Consider the following 21,939-nt stretch of genomic DNA (forward strand, 5'->3'; position numbering starts at 1 on the left):
AAAAGTGAAGGCTGTAGGCTGTGAATGTGTGTGTGTGTGTGAGCGGCGTAGCAGCAGAGTTGCCAAGTATTTGTGCGGTTTTATCTATGCAAAAGCAAAAACTTTTGTGCGCTTGTTGCGGTTGCCTTTTGAACGAGGTTTAAAGCGCAGCGAGCGCAGCAAGAGTTTTGATCTTACCAAACTGCATAATTAATTTAGTGCAACAATTGCGCTGCAAGCTTTGTGGCAAGCACAGCTAACAATAAATTTGTAGCAAATATGCGTACAAACTTTTGCTTTAACGCAGCAGCTTATTTATTTAAACTACAAATACGCAAGCTCAAGCTCAAGCTCAAATTGCAAATGCAAAAATCGTAGCGCTCACAGGCAAACTGTTAATCCCCCCCCCTCCCTATAGTTATGTGCTGGCGCTAAAAAAAAATCACAAATTGCATTGCCAAGTCATCAGTTCTGGCAGCTGCTGCTGCTTGGCAATTTAATTGTTGGCACTCGCTTGGCAGCATTTATCACCTTTGGCTGCAGCCATCAACTTTATGCACTTTTGAGCTTTTGTTAAGCAGCGAAAGTGAGAGAAAGGCAGAGAGAGAGAGAGAGAGAGTGAGTGACGTTCTAGCGTCTGCTTATTAAAAACTCTTTGCTGCTGCAGACACTTGGCTAAAATAAGCGCTGCCTGGCCAAGATGCATGCCAAGCTCTTGACTCTTCGCTTTAATTTATTAGCTTTACACACATAAGTTCATAACGCTTTATAAATCGCCACACTTTGACTGCATTTATAAATTATACTAACCACTGTGGCGCTGTTTAACTTAGCATTTAATAAATCACGCATACGCCATGTATGCGCATTTGCAAAAAGCTTTCAACACATAAATACATCATGTGTGTAAAATCTGCAAGAGGCTTTTAAAATCAAATTTATGCCTGCATATTAAACAAACACAATGCAGAGAATCGACGAGTGCTAAATTGCTTATTGAGCTTCAATTGGCAAAACTTGAAAGTTGCAATGATTTAATAAAACTAATTTATAAATAAATAAATCAAAGCATTAAATATTTATGTATTTTTATTGCTTAAAAGCTTGTAGTACAAACATTGCACATAGCAACAAAAGAACGTAAACTGTTTTTAAAGAGTTGAAATATTTACACACACACACTACGTTGCGGGCAAATGTTTTAGTAATTGCTGTTTACACGAACAGCATAAAATTCTCTTTCTCGCTCACTCTTTGCTCGTTTACCTGTTTGCTCTTGATGCATTTTGCAATGCATATAAATTTTTATTTGTTCAACTTTATAATGGCAATGAAGTTGATGTTTCAACTAAACTGTGTTTTCTAACTACCACGCCCACGCAGCTTAACGAGTATGAGATAGTGCAAAAGACACACACACACACACATAAAGTTTAGAGTAGCAAAAGTTTATTACTGCGAAATGTTGAAAAAACACGAGCAAAACTTTTGCTTTTGTGTGTGAGAGCAGCGCATAAATTTTATTATTTATTATTTGCTTGTTAGAGTGGCAAGCGAACAACCTTTGTGCCTCGCCAGGTTGCATTTGCTGCAGCTTTAATGTTGCTATATTCAAAGTTAAATAATTGCGCATACGACACGTTGGTCTGCTCGCACGCTGGTAATTTATGAGCTGCTCAGCAATTGTGCAAATTTCCCAAGCGTCACATTCATTTTTCAACTGTTTTCGAGTTTAAAGCTCGTTGTTGTGCTGCTTGTTTACTTAAGTTTCTGTACAGAACGTTATGCATATTTAATATTAAGCTTACAACAAACACACAAGGGATGCATTTGCAGGGCGTCTTTAATTTAAATGACAGCTGCAGCGATAAAAGCAAAAAGAGAAGACAAACGCCGTATTATCCTTGCTCGGTCAGTTAACCAGGTTAACACGCTCGTCGCCTCGTGTGTGTTGCTGTCAGCTGCCTGCAGTTGCTCAGCTCCAGCTTTAGTCAAACAATTGCCCGCAGCTTGCAACTCAAAGTGTTCTGCTGGCTGCAGCGGCATGTGGCATGCTGCTGTTTAAATTAGCTGTGGCTCTCTCTTTGTTGCAAGAGCTAAACACACGCTGTGCATAGCAAATAGTTTACTTTGCCATAAGTTTATATCAAATTATTTGTTTAAATTAATTTGTTGACCGCATTTTAATCAAATGACCACCCAGTGTGTTGTGCACCTTTTGACACGGCCAACAATTTAATAGATTTGCGCATTGTCCTTGGCCAACAACAACAACAACATGCTGTTGTTGCCTTCAAGGTTAAGACGCTAAAAATCATCAGCAGCGTCATTGTTTCGGCTTTGGCTGCTAAGCCAAATGAAATGTACACACAAAATAAATAAGCAGGCAAGCGAAAAAGGCAAAGACGAAGATTTATGCTGCGCGCACCTGCCCCCGCAACTCCCTGCGCACTAATGAACAAAACTGTGCTACAGTCGCACATTTCCTGCATTTAGCTCATTCAGTGCTTGTGGCTTTTATTTAGCCATTTGGCCTTAGCCAACACTGGCTCGGCTCGGCTGCCTTGCTCATTAATTTCGCTTAACTTCACAAATTGCCAATTGTGCGCATTGGTCAACATTTTGTGTTTAGTTCAGTTGGCGCTTTTTTTATATTTTGCTGTTGCTGTTTATTCTGTTGTTGGTTCTTTGTCGCTTGGACTGCATTGTTCTCGTTCTGTAGCTTGTATTTATTGCCTGGCAATGTCAATTTGTTTTTGTAGCTTGGCCCATTGTTATGCAATAAATACAGCGACAGGCGCAGGCAAGCGCAAGAGCGAGAAAGAGAGAGATGAATACACTGCAAGAACGTTTAACTAATGCAAATCTATTCATAAATATAAATAAATAAAATAATAAATTATAAGATTTGTATACTAGTCTCAATTTAAGAGCAAATTCAATAAAAAAAAAATATATATATATAAATAAATATAAATATAAATATAAATATAAATATAAATATAATATAAATATAAATTATAAATATAAATATTTAAATATAAATATAAAATAATTTAAATATAAATATTAATATAATAAAATATAAATATAAATTAATATAAATATAATATAAATATAAATATAAATAATAAATATAAATATTAAATTAAATAGAAATATAAATATAAATATAAATATAATATAAATATAAAATATTAATATATATAGTCACTTATAAGTCATAAGTTAGCAGCTCTAGCTTAGCTGCTTACTTTACATAAAGTGTATACACTAGTCGTATACTTAATATTGCGCTTGCTACCTTTAAGTTACGAGCATTGTTGTGGCAAATGTTGTAACTGTTATGTTGGCCATGTGCACATTTATTCTTAGTTTATGAACTTCTGCAGCATCGTTATGTGTACACCCCCCCACCACCACCTGCGCCCCCTCAATGGGCAATCTGTGGCATTTGATGTTTGTGTCTGGCACGTTCACCTGAATCTCTGCAGTGTCCCCCCCGCTCTCACTCGAGCATATCAATGGACAATAAAAACTGTGACAAATTGCCAGTCACAAATATGTGTTGTGACTTTTATATTGCGTATACGCAATGAACGTAGCAGCACCCGCAGGCACTTTAAACTTTTACGACTTTCTGCTCCAATTCAATTTCAGTTAATTAACAACGCTAATTAATCCAAACTGTTTTCTGTTCTTTCAGCATTCGGACAACAGTTATACGCACAAAAGAATCGGCGCACTGACACGTCACAAGGAGAAGGAGCTGGGCGCACAGGATGCGGTCTATAGACATCGCAACTGGTACGAGGATGCAGGTAAATTGAATTTAAGTTGCTTAGTAATTTAATACTAAATTCAGTTTCATTTGCAGACAAGGCCAAGTCACACTTGAGTTGGGTGCAGCGCGAGGGGCAATGCCGCGTGCCCCAGCGACGTTGCGTCTCTGTCGAAAACGATCCGGCCAAGATTTACTATCCACACTGCACTATTCTCTACAGATGCAGCGCCGACAGCGGCTGTTGCTTCGATCGCACACAGATCTGTGCGCCCAAGAGCGTTACCAAAGTGCAGCAGGTTATACATGTGAGTAAATAAAAGTGAAAAGCTAAATAAACAAGCTCAAGACAAGCTGCAACTTTTGTTAATATAAAATCGTAGAAATAAAGTAGCAGCAGCTACTGAAGCAGCAGCAGCAGCAGCTTGAGCAGTCAACTCTACGCACTGTTAATGTTAATTATTTAAATAATTAATTGCGCTAACGTTTCTCGTTTGTAATTGAAACAAAATATGAATAGATAAAATATATGAATAGAAGTCTTTGGAGCTTAAGCAGTCAACTCCACTTAGTGCTGTTCTTATAATTCATTAAGACAATTTAATGAGTTAACTATAGAAATAGACTAGACATTTCTTCATCTTAAACAAACTGAGCACTCAACTCTGCTAACTGCGATTAATGTAAAGCATTAAGACAGCTAAATGAGTTAACTATTCAATTATAATTGAAATATAATATTATACAATATATGAAATTTAATATAAATAGAAGTCTGTTGATCTTAAGCAGACTGAGCAGTCAACTCTACGCACTGCTGTTAAACATTAATCATTTAAATAATTTATTGAGTTAACGTTTGAAACATAATATGAATAGATGTAATAGAATGTGAATAGAAGTCTTTGGATCTTAAGCAGACTAAGCTGACAACTCTATTAACTTCTGTTTTGATAACTTAACTTAATGAGTTAACAATGCGACTTGAATTGGAAATATAATATAAATAGATGAAATATATGAATATAAATATCTCCTAAGATGAAGAGCAGTCAACTCTGCTAACTGCTGTTAATGTAAAGCATTAAGGCATTAACTATTGGATTATAATGGAAATTTAATATTTTACAATATATGAAATTAAATATAAATAGAAGTCTGTTGATCTTAAGCCTACTGAGCCGACGCCTCTACTTACTGCTGCTATAAATTATAATTCATTAAGACAATTTAATGAGTTAACTATAGAAATAGACTAGACATCTCTTCATCTGAAACAGACTGAGCAGTAAACTCTGCTAACTGCTGTTATTATTATTGTTATAGAATTAACACAGCTAAATGAGTTAACTATTGGCATATAATTGAAATTTAATATTTTAAAATATATTAAATTTCATATAAATAGAAGTCTGTTGATCTTAAGCAGACTGGGCTGACAACTCTTAAGTTAACCATGCGATTTGCAATTGAAATACGAATAGATGAAATATATGAATAGAAGTCTCTTAATCTTAAAAAGACTGAGCAGTTAACTGCTGTTAATGTAAAGCATTAAGACAGCTAAATGAGTTAACTATTTGATTATAATAATATTTTACAATATAACAAATCTTGATCTTAAGCAGACTGAGCAGTCAACTCTACTAACACCTGTTAATCATTAATCATTTAGACAATTTATTGAGTTAACAATGCAACTTTTAATTGGCATATAATATAAATAGAAGTCTCTTAAACTTACTGAGCAGTCAACTGTACCAACTGCTGTTAATATAAATGATAAAGACAATTTAATGAGTTAACGCTGCCACTTGTAATTGAAATATAATATGAATATATTGAGCAAGCGCGCTCAACCCTTTCACTAATTTTATGTGCATATAAACTTCAATTTCCGTGCTCGTTGTTGTAATTAAGAATATTTAATCAACACACACCTACACACACACACACACACATACGTGTGCACAATTACATTCTCAATTTCAACATATTGTATGCTCTGGCTACGATGGCAGCATAAATCACCAAACAAATTGAATTATCATTGCGTCATTAAAAACTCATTTCTGCCAGACAACAAAAGCAACAAAAGCTATAAAAAGCATTTGAAAGAAGGTGAAACGCTATAATTATGTTGCAATATGGCGCCCTCAAGCATGACCTACGCCCACGGCCACGCCCTCGTACAGACAACAACAGTAATCAGTGCAACAAACAGCGGCAAGAGCAGCAAACATTAGCGCAAGCCTGAATCTAAACACAATGCGCTGCCGCTTGACAAATGATTAAACTTTAGACACAAGCGCGACTCAGAGCGTGGGGGGGGGGGGGGACATAAACATGCGCTTCATATTTTTTGATATGTGTAGTTGTTGTTGCCTTTTCGTTCAATTCAATTCAATGCAGAGCAACAAACAAGGGAGAGTCGAACGCTTCGAACTCTTTGCCATTTCGCATATGTTTAACAATTGTGTGGCAGAATGAAATTATATCAAACACACACACACATGCATAAATTATAAAGCAATTTATCAACACATTGGCTGGCTAAGTTACAACAATTTTACAATTATAGCCATGAGCTTACCAATTTTAAATAAAACGCTTTAGTATTTAAATAAATTTCAATTCTGGCGCACATTGCGTATGAAAAGTTGAAAGTTTGACCGCCAACTGCCTATAGCTGCAACATAACGGTAAATGCATGTAACCCACAAATTGGTTGCATAAATTCAAATCATGCTGCATGCTGTTGCCGCTTATTTTAGCATAAAGTTGGCTACGAGACTCGACTCGAGGCACGCAATGAGCTTTGCGCCCCTTTGGCTTATGCGCTTCAATAACTTTGGCTACCGTTGCATGCCACTTGGCTCATTGTTTAATAAGCAAAATTAATGTTTGACTTGCAGGCTACAGAGACAAGCAACAGCTGCTGTCAATGGCCACCCACACAGTTGCAAGCTGTTTATGTATGCGCCGCCAGCTAGCCACATTTTGTGGCAAATTAATTAAACGCTCAACTTGCAACGTTTTGAAGGCTCAGGCTCAGGACAATGTGCAACGATTTGCCTGTCAGCCAATTGACTTTTACTTTAGTGGCAGGCAGCGGCATGTGCCATGTGGCATGCGTTGCATGTTGCATGTGGCATGTGGGCGCAAACATGTCGCCGCACGTGTAGGCGTTGCCTTTCACGTTTAGGCGCTGCAACTAAACCAAAGTTTGTAGCTCGCTCTCGCTCTCACTCACTCGCTCTGTCTCACTCACTCGCTCTGTTAATTTTCTAGCCGCAACTTCTTTTCATGGGCCTGGCCCGCTGCCTGGGTGAAAGTATGCGAGGCCATTGCACCCAGAACTGAGGCAAGACGTCATAAATCTCAAGCCGAGCCTGCAGCTCCGCTCAGCTCAGCTCAGTGCAATGAACTTTTGCCCAACAGCAACAACAACAGCAACAACAACAATGCAGTCTGCAGCTTCAACACAAAATTTGCGCAACATAAATTATGTTTTGTAAGAATATTTTTTTCGTTGACTGTGTTGCAAGTCAGCGCTGCCTCTCTCACTCTCAAGTTGTTGCCCCACTTGACACCTCTCGTATGACAAGCCGCTGTGCTTGCCACCGCTACTCTGTGTATATGTCAACATGCCTCCTGCTGTTGTGTAGCTGCAACTGCTGCAACATTTGCTGCTATGCTTTATACTCGCTTTTAACTTGATACTCAGCTTAGTTTTGATTAAATTGTTGCTATCAAATTCCAAGCAAAAACTTTGCTAAATAATATTTATTTGACTTTGCCTGCTCACTTGGCTTTTACTCGTATCATTCTTGTGGCTTTTGCTTAAGTTTTATTGCATAATTAAGAGTCTTGCCACGCCCACACACACTCTTGAGGCCGCATAGTTCATGTGTGCGCATAAATCTGCAACTTTTTTTCGATGCGAATATGCAAAATCAAGCGAAAAGGCAACTAGAAGCAGCAATGTGGCAAGCTTAGCTTTAACCGCATTTGCAGCAAAAAGCGTTACCTACGAAAGGGGTTAGGTCAACAGCAAAAAGTCAGCGCCAGTGAGCCATAATTAAATCGACGTCTATAGCAGAGAGTGAGAGAGAAAGAGAGCAGCAAAGACTAGACTAGCAAAAAAGTTGTGTTTATGCTAACTTAACTGTAAATTTGTTGCTCTATGCTGTAGCAAGCAGCAATTGAAATATAAACTAAAATGTATTAGCATAAATAAAGTGTAAGAACTTGGCACGAAATGTTTTTGTTTACACTGCCAAGCAAACAAATATAAGCAAATATGCAAAATATTTTGAATAGGAATTATTAGAAAATTTTCATAGCATACAAACAAGCGCAGCTATTTTGTTCTATGCTCAAGAAATTTTTCTTACACTTCAAATACTTGCAGCTGTCTCTCTCTCTCTCACTCTAGAGGTTTCAACTTCTGTACACTATAAAGCAATAACTGACTAATTGCTTGAGTCTAAAGTGCTCTCTGGCACACTTGAGCAAGTGCCTTGAGTATTTGCATACGTGCAAACCTAACCTCAATTAGTTTGGGCATCTTGAAAAACTACTTAGTGCATTACATGCTGCATGCCTCGGCTGGCTGCATGTTGAGTATTTATATGGGTCATATATAGCTTATGCTGCTATCATGGGACTAAACCATTTTACAGCAATTTGCGCTCATACACAAAAATGAGTAAAGAGCAGCAGCAGCAGCATTTTGCACTTCCGTTTCCGGCAATTATTGTAACGCCTCCTTCAAAGCTTCAAGCGCTCGCTTTGCGGCGTCTGCAATTTGCTAGAATTTTATGTTTCCCACACATGAGAAACTTGCGTACCCACTAAAGTGACAAGAGTTTCTTAACATGTGTGTGTGTGTGTGTCAAGCATGCAAAACTTTTTCAATTCGTTGCATGCACAAAAATTTGCATAAACACAAAAAATTTGCTAAAACATAAACCAAAACTCAATTTGCACTTTACTTTTGTGTATCGCCTCCAATTTCTTTGTTACAGTTTTTCTGCCCTAATGCATCCAATCAAATTTCAATGCCTCACAGCATACAAAACATCAATGAGTGGAACAAATGTTTTATAATTTTCTTGGCTACGCTTTGGTCTTGCTATTTGTAGCGTTTGATTAACGCCTTGTAATTTTAATTAAACGAAATTCAACTTAATTTATGCAATTCATACGCATTTCATCATTTTGCACTTGTCATGCCACAGAACTAAGCAAAACACAAGCTGCTTGGGCAGTGGCGTAGCTCGCACTTTGTTAGTGTTGTGCCCCCTTTGAGGCTACGCCACTGTGCATGGCTGGCAACTGACAGCTGACAACTCATTTAGAATTACAGCAGCAACAACAATTGATGAGCCACTGAGCTTAAGCTACAACTAGTTGCAATAACAAAGTTGCTACATGCAAATGTAACTGGCATAATTAACAGGGTCAGCTGCTGAGAACTTTGCGCAGTTAAATGTCAATTAGTACTAAAACTTCAAATTTACTCACTACACAGGTCAAGGCATCGCATGAGCGTCGCAGCAGCTACGAAACTTTGAGCTTCGATAATCACACCGAATGTCATTGCATTGATCGCATTAGTCTGGCCAAAGATGTGAGCGCTACCAAAATGCTGCAAAATGTTATCGCTTTGAACTGCAAGTGTCCGCGGCTATTCGAGAAAATACTGCAGGACGATGGACAATGCCGCTGCGACTGCACATCGGGCAACGATAGCTGCGAGCGTTTGAAGCGCGGAGGCGAACACTTTGCCATAAATGACAGAAAGTGAGTAACTAGCAGTGAGCAGCATAATATAAAACAATAATTTTATGTCCTTTTATACAGATGCATACAGCAAGGACTTTGCAAGGCGCCCGCTTGTCAGTTTGGCGTTTATATGGAACGACATGGCCGCTGTCCCATTGAGTATGAGCCACAGCATAATGCTAGATACACCAATACCAACAGCATATCGTAAATCGACACACACACACACACACACACACACACTTGTCTGTGTAGCCAGACGCCATAAGTATTAGTATTAGCAAACTGTTTTTCGAAAGGGTTTAATAAGCGAGATGAATTTAGTTGCATATCCTATACGAATTACTTACATATACATATATATTATATATATCTGAACAAACTCAATTAGCTCTGCCCGAAATACGAACGAACGAACGAACGATTAAACAACACAACTCAATAGTTATTATTGTATTTATAAGCAACAAAAAAGAAGAAATATATATTCCAAAATATGAATTGACTGCGTTTTAGTTTAAATCTATTAACCTTATGTTATTTAATTATAAAACAGCTCACGTAAACATTTTTGGTATTAAATATATATTTTAGTTTTTAATCTCTAGTCAAAGGTTTATATCTTGTAAGCATTTCACAACTTAAGCAGTACAGCATTTAAACAAATACATATAAACATACATATACACACTTATACGTATTATAATGGAAACTAACTGCCCCCCCACCCACAAACAGTTTGCAACTATTTTCATTGTACAAACATTTGTTTAAACTTTGCTATACATTTAAGCTTTTAACAATTGGCAATAATTTTATAGCACTTTATGTTAAAAATTTATAGAAATTATTAGAGTGCACACACTCGATGCTAATATAATTTAGCCTTACATTAAATTGTTTTCTGTCTGCGACCGCAGCCGCTCATTAAACTATAATTAATATTTGTGCAGCGTTATTGTTAGAAAACTCATTAATTTGCAAAAGTATTTCAAATTTATGGCGCCCAACCCAAAACACAAACAAAAAGCAGTTAAACTTTGAACTTTTTAAAGCGTGGCCATAATTTATGTATGCAAATTTACTATGCATATTTATTAAATTGAGACACATAAACATTTAAAAGTTTACAAATATACAAATATATACATGCATAATTGTTTATAGTTGTTAACTAAAATTTTAACTTAATGAAAGGGCAAACATATTCATGTGTGAAATCTAGCAAAACAATATATACATAAATAAATAAATAAAACATTTCTAACTTTAGCATAAATTTTAAATATGTGTATAAATCAGCTAAATTAAACACACACACACACACACACACAGACATTTAAGAATCTAATGCAAATCTTTAATAACTATGCAAAAAAAAATCCAAATAAATACAATAAAAATAAATAAAATAGCATAATATTGTGTCTTTTAATCTTGTGGGAAATTTAGAGCGCAAAGTTCTAGTTCTAATGAGAATGTGTGGCAGGCACATGTGGCAAGCTTGTGCTACTTGCAGCATTATGATCTAAAATTAATAGAATTTCTAAACAAGCCAAAAGGGGTTAACGCCAAGGGCCAGGGCCAGCGACTAAAGCGAATGAGTGTGCGAGCGAGACAGCGCCACACGCTTTGGCTAATGTATTCAATTAAAGTTGGCAATTGAAGCTGAAATCACGCGAAAAATAGCAACAAACAAAGCAAACACATTGTAGGCAAAACTGACTACAAATCATGGGCGTGGCAATTGCCAGGCACAAATTAAAACCGCACACGCACACACACACACACAGTGGGCGCGCGCGTGGGCGTGGCAGCAAATTGGAATATATAGTTTGAAGCTCAGGCTGATACCGAAACTGAGACTAAAATGGGCTGCAATGATATTTACCATGATACGCCTGCATAATTAATTCTCACGCACACAGAGACAGACACAAGAGCAGAGGGCGCAAGCGAATTCAGGTGCACAGAGGAAATGCCGACAAACGGCAAATGCCGCAGAGCTTAAATTGAAACTCAGAGCGAGAGAGAGACAAACAGACAGAAATTTACATAAAGACACACACACAGCCACACATACAAACTATAAGCTGTCAACACACACGCACACACAGAGAGAGAGAGAAATGAGCTGCTGTGGTTTGGGTTCGCGTCTCAGCTAAATGCGCTTAATTTCCCGTTTGCAACAATTTAAGCGCAAAGTTTATGCACACACACTGTCATTTTATTTTTAATACATCAAAAGACATTCAATATGAACTAAATTTGTTGCTAAGCAGGCAGAGCAACGTGCTTTCTATGTATGTGCACTAAATTTATTTCTTTGATGCATTTTTATGTGCATGCATTTCTATGCATGTGTGTGTGTGTGTTTTTTTAACGCACGCTATGTGCGCTAATTTCTGCTGCTGCTTGTGCCTTTGGCGCAAAACATTTATAAAGAATTAAGCATTAACACAATTCGCAGCAGCAGCCCCCACAACAAATTTAATTGCATGCAAAAAGCAGCAAAACAAATTTTTATTGTTGTTAGCTGCTGGGGCCATTTAAATTGCAGCTGGCTAGACGCGCTGGTAAATAAAGCTATTTAAATTGCGCAAATGTGCGCTTGTTAAATAGTTAAATAGAAACTAGCAAATTGGTTTAAAATTTCAATACTCAAAGCTACGCATTGCATACTTTTCGGGGCTAGCAAATTCAGCGGGCAGCTGAAATTGCTTTTCAAGCCAATCAACTAGCGGCGGCGGCCTTGACTACAACATAACTCTGTTTGCTAAAGTTATGTGGTTATGCCTGCTATGCAAATCATGCCGACATTGACCTTTAAACCCTAACAGCGCAGCAAGCATGAAACCCAATTGCCCAGGCACGCAACGCAGATTCACAGATTCAGAATTCCCAACTGCCTGCGCCTGTATTGGCATTCATAAGAGGCGCTCTCTTTAATGCGTTTCTATACGCGAGGTAAGCAAATGCATATGTATGCGTATGCGTATATGTATACCCTTGATTAATGTGTGGAGATTGTGGCTGCTGGCGAACTGCGGAGTTCGTTGTCTCGTTTGTTCTGCTGAAGAAAAAGCTAATAAAACATTTTACGTGTGCGTGTGTGTGTGTTAAAACGCGTGTGAGCTTGCACATTCGTTTGTATCTTGATATGACACAACTGCGTATAAAAAGAGTACATAAAATAAAAAAGGAAAGCAGCTCGCAAGAGTACACGACTTTACTATACACTTTGAGTTCGAAACGGTTATGGTTCAGTTCTAAGCTAAACAGCTAATGAGCTATACAATAATTAGGCATTAATGCAATTACAAGTTCAATTTAGAGCTAAAGCCATAATTAATTTAATTAAATAATTCAAAGTTGCTCTAAATCCAATTAAAGTTTTAACTCGAGCTTACCCATTGATTTGTCATACACTTTTTCTACCTTTTTATTTGCGTTAGCTGCCCAAGTGTATAATCTATGCAATAATAAGCGATTAATACAATTGCAAGTTCAATTTAGTGCAAAAGTCATAATTCATTTAATTAAATAGTGTAAAGCTTTAAAATTTTCAGCTTCAACTTACTCTTTCTACCACTTTGGTATACCTTTTGCTATGCTTTAGCTGCCCAAAGTGTATAACTAAGAACCTTAATATGGAATTTAAAAGAATTTCGCTGTTCGAGCACACAATTGAGATTTAAAAGGTTTATCGCTTACCTCATACGTTTCTCAATTAAGTTTATAAAGCAGCGCAATTAAAGCGAATTATTACTTTGCATAATATTATTTTAGGATTGAAAACATACTGAGAAATAAATTGTGCTCAAACATTCGCACATTTGTGTTATGAACAACGTAACATTATCTGAACAAAATATTGGGTTAACCGATATGCATGTAAAGCTATTAAAAATTGCTTGTGTGCCAGGCCAACACACGCAGAGAATTTTAAGCCAAACAGGCGCCCGTAACAAGCAGCAGCAACAACAGCAACAACAGCAACGACAGCAATTGTTGCTGTTGTTTGGTTGCTGCTGTGAAGCGTGTGCTAATCTTATTTTTATGGTCTCGACGGACTTGGACTTGTTTTGGCGGCTCTCAGTGCGTAAATGTTGCCAGCCAGCTTATGACAGGGCACACACATGTGTGTGTATGTGTGTGTGTGCATGCATTTGAGCCAAGATAAGTTATGGCTAATGCTGTTGTTGTTGCTGTTGCTGTTATTGTTATTGCCGCTCGCTTGTTTGCATATTAGTCACAAAGCAACGCAATAAAAAGAATGAGCAAAGAGGGACAAACGAAGAGAGAACATAGAGAGAGCGAACAGCACAGAATAGAACAGAACAGGCAGTAAATTAAGTAGTAAACGTAGGAAATGATGTTGAGGCTGCACATCTGAGGCTATTAGAATTAATCAAAAGGATTTGTTTGCGCTGGCCACAGGCGCTAGAGAGAGAGAGAGAGAGAGAGAGCGAGCGAGTGTGGCCAAAAGAGTTAAGCAGAGGTGTAGCTGGCTTGTTAACGTTTCCTTTTTTTGGCCAAAAGCTGCTCTCACTGCGTGCGCTGCGCAATTTGCGGTTAGTTTTTGGACCATAAATTTGTACAAGCTTATTGATATTTATTATTAGTGCCCCGGAAATTGTAGCTTGTAGCACATAATGTTGCCATTGGGGCAGGCAGGCAGGCAGCACCGATTCAGTGGCTTTAATCATAATGAATTGTTTGGTATTTGCATAAACTCTATGTGGGTCAATCGGTTAATAAAGATTGCAGCGCAAAGTCAATGAACTTAAGCGACAATTAAGTAGAAATTAATTCTTAAATCAGACAGAGTTCATAACCTTACAAATTTCAATTAAAGTTAGCAATGTTAATAAACAAGCTTGCTTAAACGATTGCAACAGCAACTACAACAACTACAAAAGTTAATGCTATCAACACCAAACATATCTCATCTAGCCTTGCGGGCAACTAAAGTCGCAGGCAGCAGCAGCAGCAGCTGCGATCGTATTCATAAAAAATATTGATTTCGATTTCGGTTTGCTGACATTGCTTTGGCCTTTTGGTAGCTTTTAAGTCGTTTTTGGGTGTCTCTCCTCTTTGTGTCTCGACAATTAAATTGCAAAATAATCGGTTTTTATTGCAGTCAGGCCAGCCAGGGAGGCAAACCGCAAATCAATTGCAATGAAAATCAATTTTGCTGCTTTTCAACTATTGAATCTTTTTATATGCCAACAGTTGACAGCATGTTAATTTGGCTTTTATGCGCGCTGGCAATAATTGCCGTTTGCCAATTGCCAATTGGCTTTCCCACATAATGCAAACTATATAGCGACACGTTCAATGACCGATACGATCGATCGCAGTGATCTGTCGCGTGGGTGTTGCAGTCATTTACTATGCGCCACCCACTACTCTCATTCGCTCTCGCTCTCTCTCTCTCACAAACTTTCGCAATTGCTATAAAGCCATATGAGATTTACTTGTCTGCGCCGACAAAAAGTAAAATGGGGCGAAAGGTTGTTAAATGATTAAAAGGCGTGTGTCCAGCCCCCTTCCCCTTCCCCACTGTAGTGCTCTAACCAAGGTGCATTAGAAAGTTCGTGGGAAGTCTTTTCAAGTTGCTGCCACAGACGCGGCTAAAGTTTTGCCTTGCGCGCACTCTTCATAAAGCAGAACCAAGCCGCATACATTTGCACCAACTTAAGAGGTGGTAATGAAAAGCGCTAATATAACCAGGCTACAAACTCAGTTCACATACTTATGAATGCATGTGCCACACTCTGCATCTGTGTGTGTGTGTGTGTGTCTGCTTGCAACTTTTATGTTAATTGAGGCAATGCGTCAATGGCATTCGCTGCTCTTGTGTGTGCAGCAACTTTGGGTTATGTCAACTGTGAAAAGCGCCTTGGCAAAGGTGCCAAAACAGTTGGAAAAGACGCGCATTGTGGCTGCCTCAGCATGTGGGCTGTTCTTAATGGAGCAGGCAAAAAATGAGAAAAACAAACTTTGCCATTGCTTAAAGTTGAATTTCTTTTTAAACTTGCGCACGGATCAAAGTCAGCCGCTAAGCAGCTATAAAACTTTATGCGAGTTTGAGTTTTTAATTGGCTTAAAAGATTTAATAAATTATGCCCAACGCCAAAAACAAAACTTGCAGTTAGTTAATCTGTGTGCTAATTTATGTTGATTAAGCAAATTTAAATGAAATTATGCAAATAATTGAATTTTCTAAAAATAATTGCGCTCATTTTATACGCATAATTTTTATATTTGCAACTATTTTTATAGCATTTCTTAGAAAGCCTCATAAATCTTTGTGGCTGCCAAAAAATATCAAATTTTTTCTAGTTTATTCATTTGTGACTGTGGCGGCTGTGGCAAATGTCAAAAGCAGGCGCCAGCGATTGCCAATTTGGCAGCCGACAACTTGCCACGCGTGGCAGCTGCAACAAGTGCCGACAATTTCGATGATTAATGTGTTGAATATTTTTGGCCTGGCGACAGACTAGGCCACAAGAGTCAGCAACAGCAACTGATTGTGAGACACAAACGGTAGCCACCAGCCAAGAGACGCTTTAAACTGCGAATTGGGTCAGGCCAAGCGGCATGCAGCATATCGTGTCTACTCCCATTGTTTGTTTGTGCCGCAAGTTCAAAGTTCTACAACGTCCCGGATATGGGCAAGACAACTAGACAAATGCCAAGCCAAAGCTGTAAATGCCGTAAGCTGAACACAAACTAAAGCAAAGCCAAAGCAAACCAAAGGCAAAGGCAAAGGCGATGCCATCAAAGGCGCGCCCTTGTCCAATGCGAGGTTCGGGGTCTGGGCACTCAGTCTGGAGGGGAGAAGCAGAGAGCGCTGGGGCTTTGTTTAGCCCGCAATGATCTTGCGACTGTTCGTGCTAGAGATGATCGCGTGTCAACATGCAAATGCCAAAACAGTTGGGTGACTTTAAATTAATTAAGGATGCCAAATGAAGCAACTAGACAGTTTCTAAGAGAGAGAATTAGCCAAATCATAAACAAATTTCTTACAAGAGTTGTTTATACAATAATATATCATGTACCAAAGTATAACCAATTCCTCTTTAGAGTCAATTAATAAAGTATTTCAGATGGAGCACCTAGACAGCTATTTACAGAAATATTAATGTAGGCGTATAGTAGAAATAATAAACAAAAATCCCCCATCTAAACATAAATTCCCCCAGCGATAATTCCTTATCCTATTGTATAGTCTAACCGATTGTTCATCAGACAATCTTCTCACTAGCACCAAATGGATTAAATGGAGAAACTCGATAATTATTTATCGAAATCCTTTTGCAGACAAACAGTAGAAATATTAAACAAATATGTCACCAACGATATTTCCTTAACTATGTAATACAATCTAACCGAAGGTTTCTTACATTTACACACACCTCATTAGGACCTATCAAATGGAGTAACTAGGCAGTTAAATAATAAAAAATATCTGCTAAGACGCATATAATGAACCATTGAAAGTTCCTTAGCCATATTCTATTAGTTTAACCGATAGTTCTCTAGGACATCGCAAATGGAGAAACTAGACAGGCAAACAGCAGAAATAATAAACAAATATTTTCATTCAATGCCCGAACGATGTTTCCTTTAACATATTCTGAAGTCTAACCAATAGTTAACACCTAAACTCATCTCTAGGGCCTATTAAATTGAGCAAATATTTTAATTCTTTTCTATTTATCTACAGAAATGTTTATGCAGGCGAACAGTAGTAATAATAAACAAATATCCAAGCTAAAGACGCATCTAAACTATAACAGAAAGTTCCTTAAACATATTCCAATGTCTAACCGATAGTTACTCACTCCTCTCTAGCAGCTATCTCTTGTTTTGCATCTCATCTCAAGCGTATTTATCTCGCGTACACACCGATTGTATGCACAATGATGTCTTGTTGTTGTACATTGTTGTTGTTGTTTTTGTTGTTGTAGTAGTTGTTGTCGCTCTGATGTTTTATGGTGTTTGTTTGTTATTGTTTGTTAAACATGCGCGATTGCCAGATTGTCGGATTGCTGCTTGGCTGCTCAACAGCTAATTACACGTGCGCTCACGTGTAATCGTGTCTTTCATCTGCTCGAGCGCCTTAAGCTATGCTGTTTTTTTCGTGCGCCTCCATTATCTCTCGCTCAGTTCAAGTTCAATGCGTCATGCGTGTGGTCCACACACACACACACAGCTCTTTGCCCCACAATCCATTGTGGGCTGTTATATAATTAAAAACCATAACGCACTGCACGTGCGTCAAACAATGACGAGAGCGAGAGCCCCAAAACCCATTTCAGTTGTTGTCATGGGATACGTTTGCTTGCTGCTGATAAGCACGTGGCCAAGCCAATCGCATCGACGTCATAGGCCAACGCTGCTGGCCAGGCCAACGCTTGATTGATTAAACACACAACTGACAGTTGATGCACTTAGTGTGTGCCCCTGCCCCTGCCCCTGCCCAAACAATCAAAATGCCAAAAGATCCCAATTAGTGTTGCTTGTTGGCTTTTTGTTTGCCAGATTCGTAACATTCATTCGTTCAGCAGCAGCAGCACACACTGCACAACAAAGTGCTGATTAAAAAAAATTAATTAATAACAGTGCACTTTACTTTTAAATCTTTATGGCCTGCTTGTCGCCCAGTGTACACTTCGATTACCCAAGAGGCGTAGCGCCCACAATTTTCTGTGTCAAAAAGTCAAAAATTGTCATGTGTGTTGTGTGTGTGTCTCGTTGCTTAATTGCCAGAGGCCATGGAGGATTATTACCGGTTGACCTTAGCTCTCTCAACATTTGTTGCCTCATCTGCATATTTGAATGCAGCTACGCTTATGAAATCAACAACAACAAATAGTTGTGTGTAGATTTGTTTGCATTTTTTGCACATAAATTTGTTTGAAACTTTGACTATTTGAAATATTTTTTTTAACTGTTTTAACGCGGAGAGTGCGGAGCTGCCCCCGTGGGCAGCGAAAGGTAACAAAACTAAGTGCCAAGTCTAGTGACTTGAGGCTCGGCTTTGAAAATATGACTTTTATGCAAATTACTTTGCAATATTTGTGTCTGCAAGCAAATTGTCTTTGTTTTTTTTTTCTGTGCCTTTTGCTGCTCCTTGTTGTTATTTGTCTCGTTTTGCAATTATTGTAAACCAATTTGCCAACGTGATTTGTCTCTCTTTGACTTTACTACCTTTTTTTTTTTGCCAACCGAGTTTTTCTCTTTCCTACTCACTCGGAAGTGTGAAGTGGAAGCTCATTTTAGTTTATGATGTGTCAGCGTTCAACTCTTGAGCTAATTTATTTAATTGCATGCCTGCGCTTTTGTTAAGCAACAAATTCCTTAAGGGCACAACAGCCAGTCCAATGACCCAGTGCAACATTTCCCTCTATTTAATAAACGCTCTTGCTCTTTAAGTCCCACAATTGCTTCAAAGTCATATCAAGTATGTAAATCATAGAGAGTGCCCAGTGCTAGTTTTGCGGCAAACTGTGTCAAGCGGCTGCTGCCACAAATTTGTTGCCAAGAAATGAGTTTTTGATCATAAAACAAATTAACACTTGCGCTGATTGCCAAAAATAAAGCAATTTCATTTGCATAGAAAGCCCACGCAAAACCGCAGAGAAATATAAAAAGCCAAAATGAAATGAAATAAAATCTTAGCCACAGACATTAAATAGACAGTGCAACAACAACAACAACAACGACGACATTTAGTCTCCAAATGCAATGCCAGACGTTGTTACTAGCAAAAATGCTTGCCACCGCGCCGCTTGTTCGCATGCCCCATTGCACAGTTGGCTGGCAGTTGTTGCTACGCACTGCATCCAAAGACCCAATTGAATGGGACGACCACGACGACGACGTTGGCCCATAGGCCGCAAACCAGCTTAAGCTTCGTCATGCATCATCATTAACAATCGTTGTTGTCGCCAATGTTGCTGCTGCTGTTGCTGTTGTCGTTTATGTTGCGGTCGCCGCCATGTCTCTGTCTTCATTTTTGTTGCTGCTATTTATTCCCCCGAAACACAAAAATTAAAACTATTTTGCGCACATTTTGCAAATACTCTAAAGTCTGTGCGGGGTAAAATGACTATATAGACAATTTAAAATTAAACAAGCTCTTAAAGCATTCACTATTATAATTTTGGCTATGTTATAGTCTACTCATTAGTCTATTTAACAATAAATTAACGAAGCGTATTTAAGCTTTGTTAACTGGCTGCTAATTTGCTGCAATTTGTTTACTTTTAGCCGGCAGTTGTTGGCTTAGTCTGCTCACTTTTTTATTTGCATTCTATGCTTTATTTCGGGCCAACATTTCTTGGCACAGTTTCTGGGCCGTCTGTCTGTCCGCTTTGGGGGCAACCAGCTGCTGCTGTTGCTGCTGCTGTTGCCGATTGTATTTGCATCCGTATCTCTATCGAGTTTTACCTTTTGTGCTGAGCAATTTGTCTTTGCTTGATCCGCGTTATCGTGACCAATGTGGCCTACTAAAAATTTGTGGCATGCTTAACACGAAAATTTGTTTATTGTTTGCACATTGACAACATTTGGGCGACTTAAAAGCCAATAAGCAATGCATTTGTCTTCTAGGCTCTCAAAAGAAAAGTGAAAACCGTAACGAAGGGAAGGGGCAGGCAAAGTGCAAATCATTGGCACCCACAATATTCACACGTCTCTCTCTCTTTCCACTACTACTACTGAGACAGTATTTAGTTTGTGTGTAAACAAATACGAGACAGCGACACTTCCACTTTCACTAATTGACAATTCTGTAGGGGGAAACCAACAAAACTAGAAACAAAACCGCAGACAACATGCAGACGAAGCGAATGTATAACAACTTCAACCATTGATGAGGTGCCAAAGGGGCCAAGTGGGGGGAGAGAGATACGCAATAGATAAAAGAGAGCACAGCAGCGTAGTTAAACAAACACATATCTGGGCCTTTGACGCCCCCTCAAATAAAGAGAAACAAAATATATGACGATCATGCGCATGTCGCTGCAATTGGGTTAAGCGTTGCTGTTATTGATATATGTATAAGCAAATTGTTTGAGTATACTGCAGACAAATAATGTGATCAACCAAACTGAGACTCAAGGCTGAAAATGTAGTGAGGGCACAATGGAACCCTCTTATATTATATGGAACCCTCTTATAAATTATCAAACCCGCAAATATTTAGAATACAGAATTGAGTTAAGTAAAACGTTTGCTTCTCTATTGACACAAGCCAATTAGGGGAAGCTAATGGAATCCTCTGCTATTATAAGTAACCCTTTTATATTATATGAAACCCTCTCAAATTATGTATCCCGAATTAAGGTACTCATAAAAAAACTCACCTGTTATTCCTTAATGTTACGCTTCATGCTCCATTAACTGAAAAGCAAAAGAAAGAAACATTTTTATTAAATTTTCAGTTATATTGAAGATCAATTGTTAGATTAGCTTGGCTGTCAAAACATTTAATTCTCACGCGATGCACATATGAAACTGATATATACTTTAAATACCAGAACCTCTTTATGCACAAACAAATGAAAACATCCATAAAGTCAGCTGCAGTGCATGATCTCTGTTCAATGATCTTGCCCCTGGCTGCTGCCGATGGCGTGACTAATGCATAAAAGCATGTCAAACAATTAGGGGAAATGCATTAATCAATACAAGTTGATGTTTCGTTTGGTTTTTTCTCTTTTCACAAAACGCCCAATGAACAGAGATATGAGCTGTCAAAGCTAAAGATATTGGATATGCATAAACGATGATGAACTGGGGATGAGGCCTGTGATGGAAATCCAAAAAGAGAGTAGACAGCAGCCAATAGAGAAGTTGAGCATAAAAATGTGAGTGGAGAGTGGAGTGGTGGGCTGGGGGACTTAGGGAATTGCTGGCGACACATGCAAATTTTATTTGTTGGGCGTGGGTGCGCGCCAGACCGCAGACTGTACGCATTATGAATGATTGGCTGCCTGCCACGCCCACAACAATTTGACGCAACGTTGTGTGTGTGTGTTGCACAACAAAGTGTCAGAATTTACAGCTTGATTACTTGGCGAAAAAGAAAAGGGGTTAACAGACAGACAGACAGATTGACTGGTAGCTGCTGAGAGCTGTTGTCCATCAGCACGAGTTTTAACTTAAGCTCTCCCTCTGCTTTGGCTGTGGCTGTGTCTGTGGCTGCAGCTTGCGGAGCAGACTTGGCTAACTTGAGGCACTTGACAAGATCATTAATAAGATTTATGCGCTATTAGCAAATGCAGCACCAAAGCCCCATAAATATTAACTGCAAGAAGAGCTCGTGGTAAAGCAGCTGCCAAGAACGAGGCGACAACAAACTCGTTGACAGA

The 21,939-nt window shown here is 38.5% G+C and overlaps 2 protein-coding genes across 2 annotated transcripts in view; one reads left to right on the top strand and one right to left on the bottom strand.

Annotated features, from left to right (window-relative positions):
- The window catches only part of LOC108608243 (putative mediator of RNA polymerase II transcription subunit 12), a 47,245-nt gene extending 37,196 nt beyond the window's left edge, over nt 1-10,049 (top strand). Inside the window, exons 2-5 of the mRNA XM_017999530.2 lie at nt 3,686-3,800; nt 3,857-4,068; nt 9,297-9,568; nt 9,629-10,049. Coding sequence (XP_017855019.1) covers nt 3,686-3,800; nt 3,857-4,068; nt 9,297-9,568; nt 9,629-9,761 — 732 coding nt within the window. The 3' untranslated portion in view covers nt 9,762-10,049. The remainder of the gene's footprint in view (nt 1-3,685; nt 3,801-3,856; nt 4,069-9,296; nt 9,569-9,628) is intronic.
- The window catches only part of LOC108603578 (UDP-glucuronosyltransferase 1-1), a 55,358-nt gene that overhangs the window by 17,609 nt on the left and 15,810 nt on the right, over nt 1-21,939 (bottom strand). The window contains exon 3 of the mRNA XM_017992546.1: nt 20,932-20,968. Coding sequence (XP_017848035.1) covers nt 20,955-20,968 — 14 coding nt within the window. The 3' untranslated portion in view covers nt 20,932-20,954. The remainder of the gene's footprint in view (nt 1-20,931; nt 20,969-21,939) is intronic.

Source organism: Drosophila busckii, chromosome 2L (assembly GCF_011750605.1).
Source record: "Drosophila busckii strain San Diego stock center, stock number 13000-0081.31 chromosome 2L, ASM1175060v1, whole genome shotgun sequence".
Lineage (NCBI taxonomy): Eukaryota > Metazoa > Arthropoda > Insecta > Diptera > Drosophilidae > Drosophila > Drosophila busckii.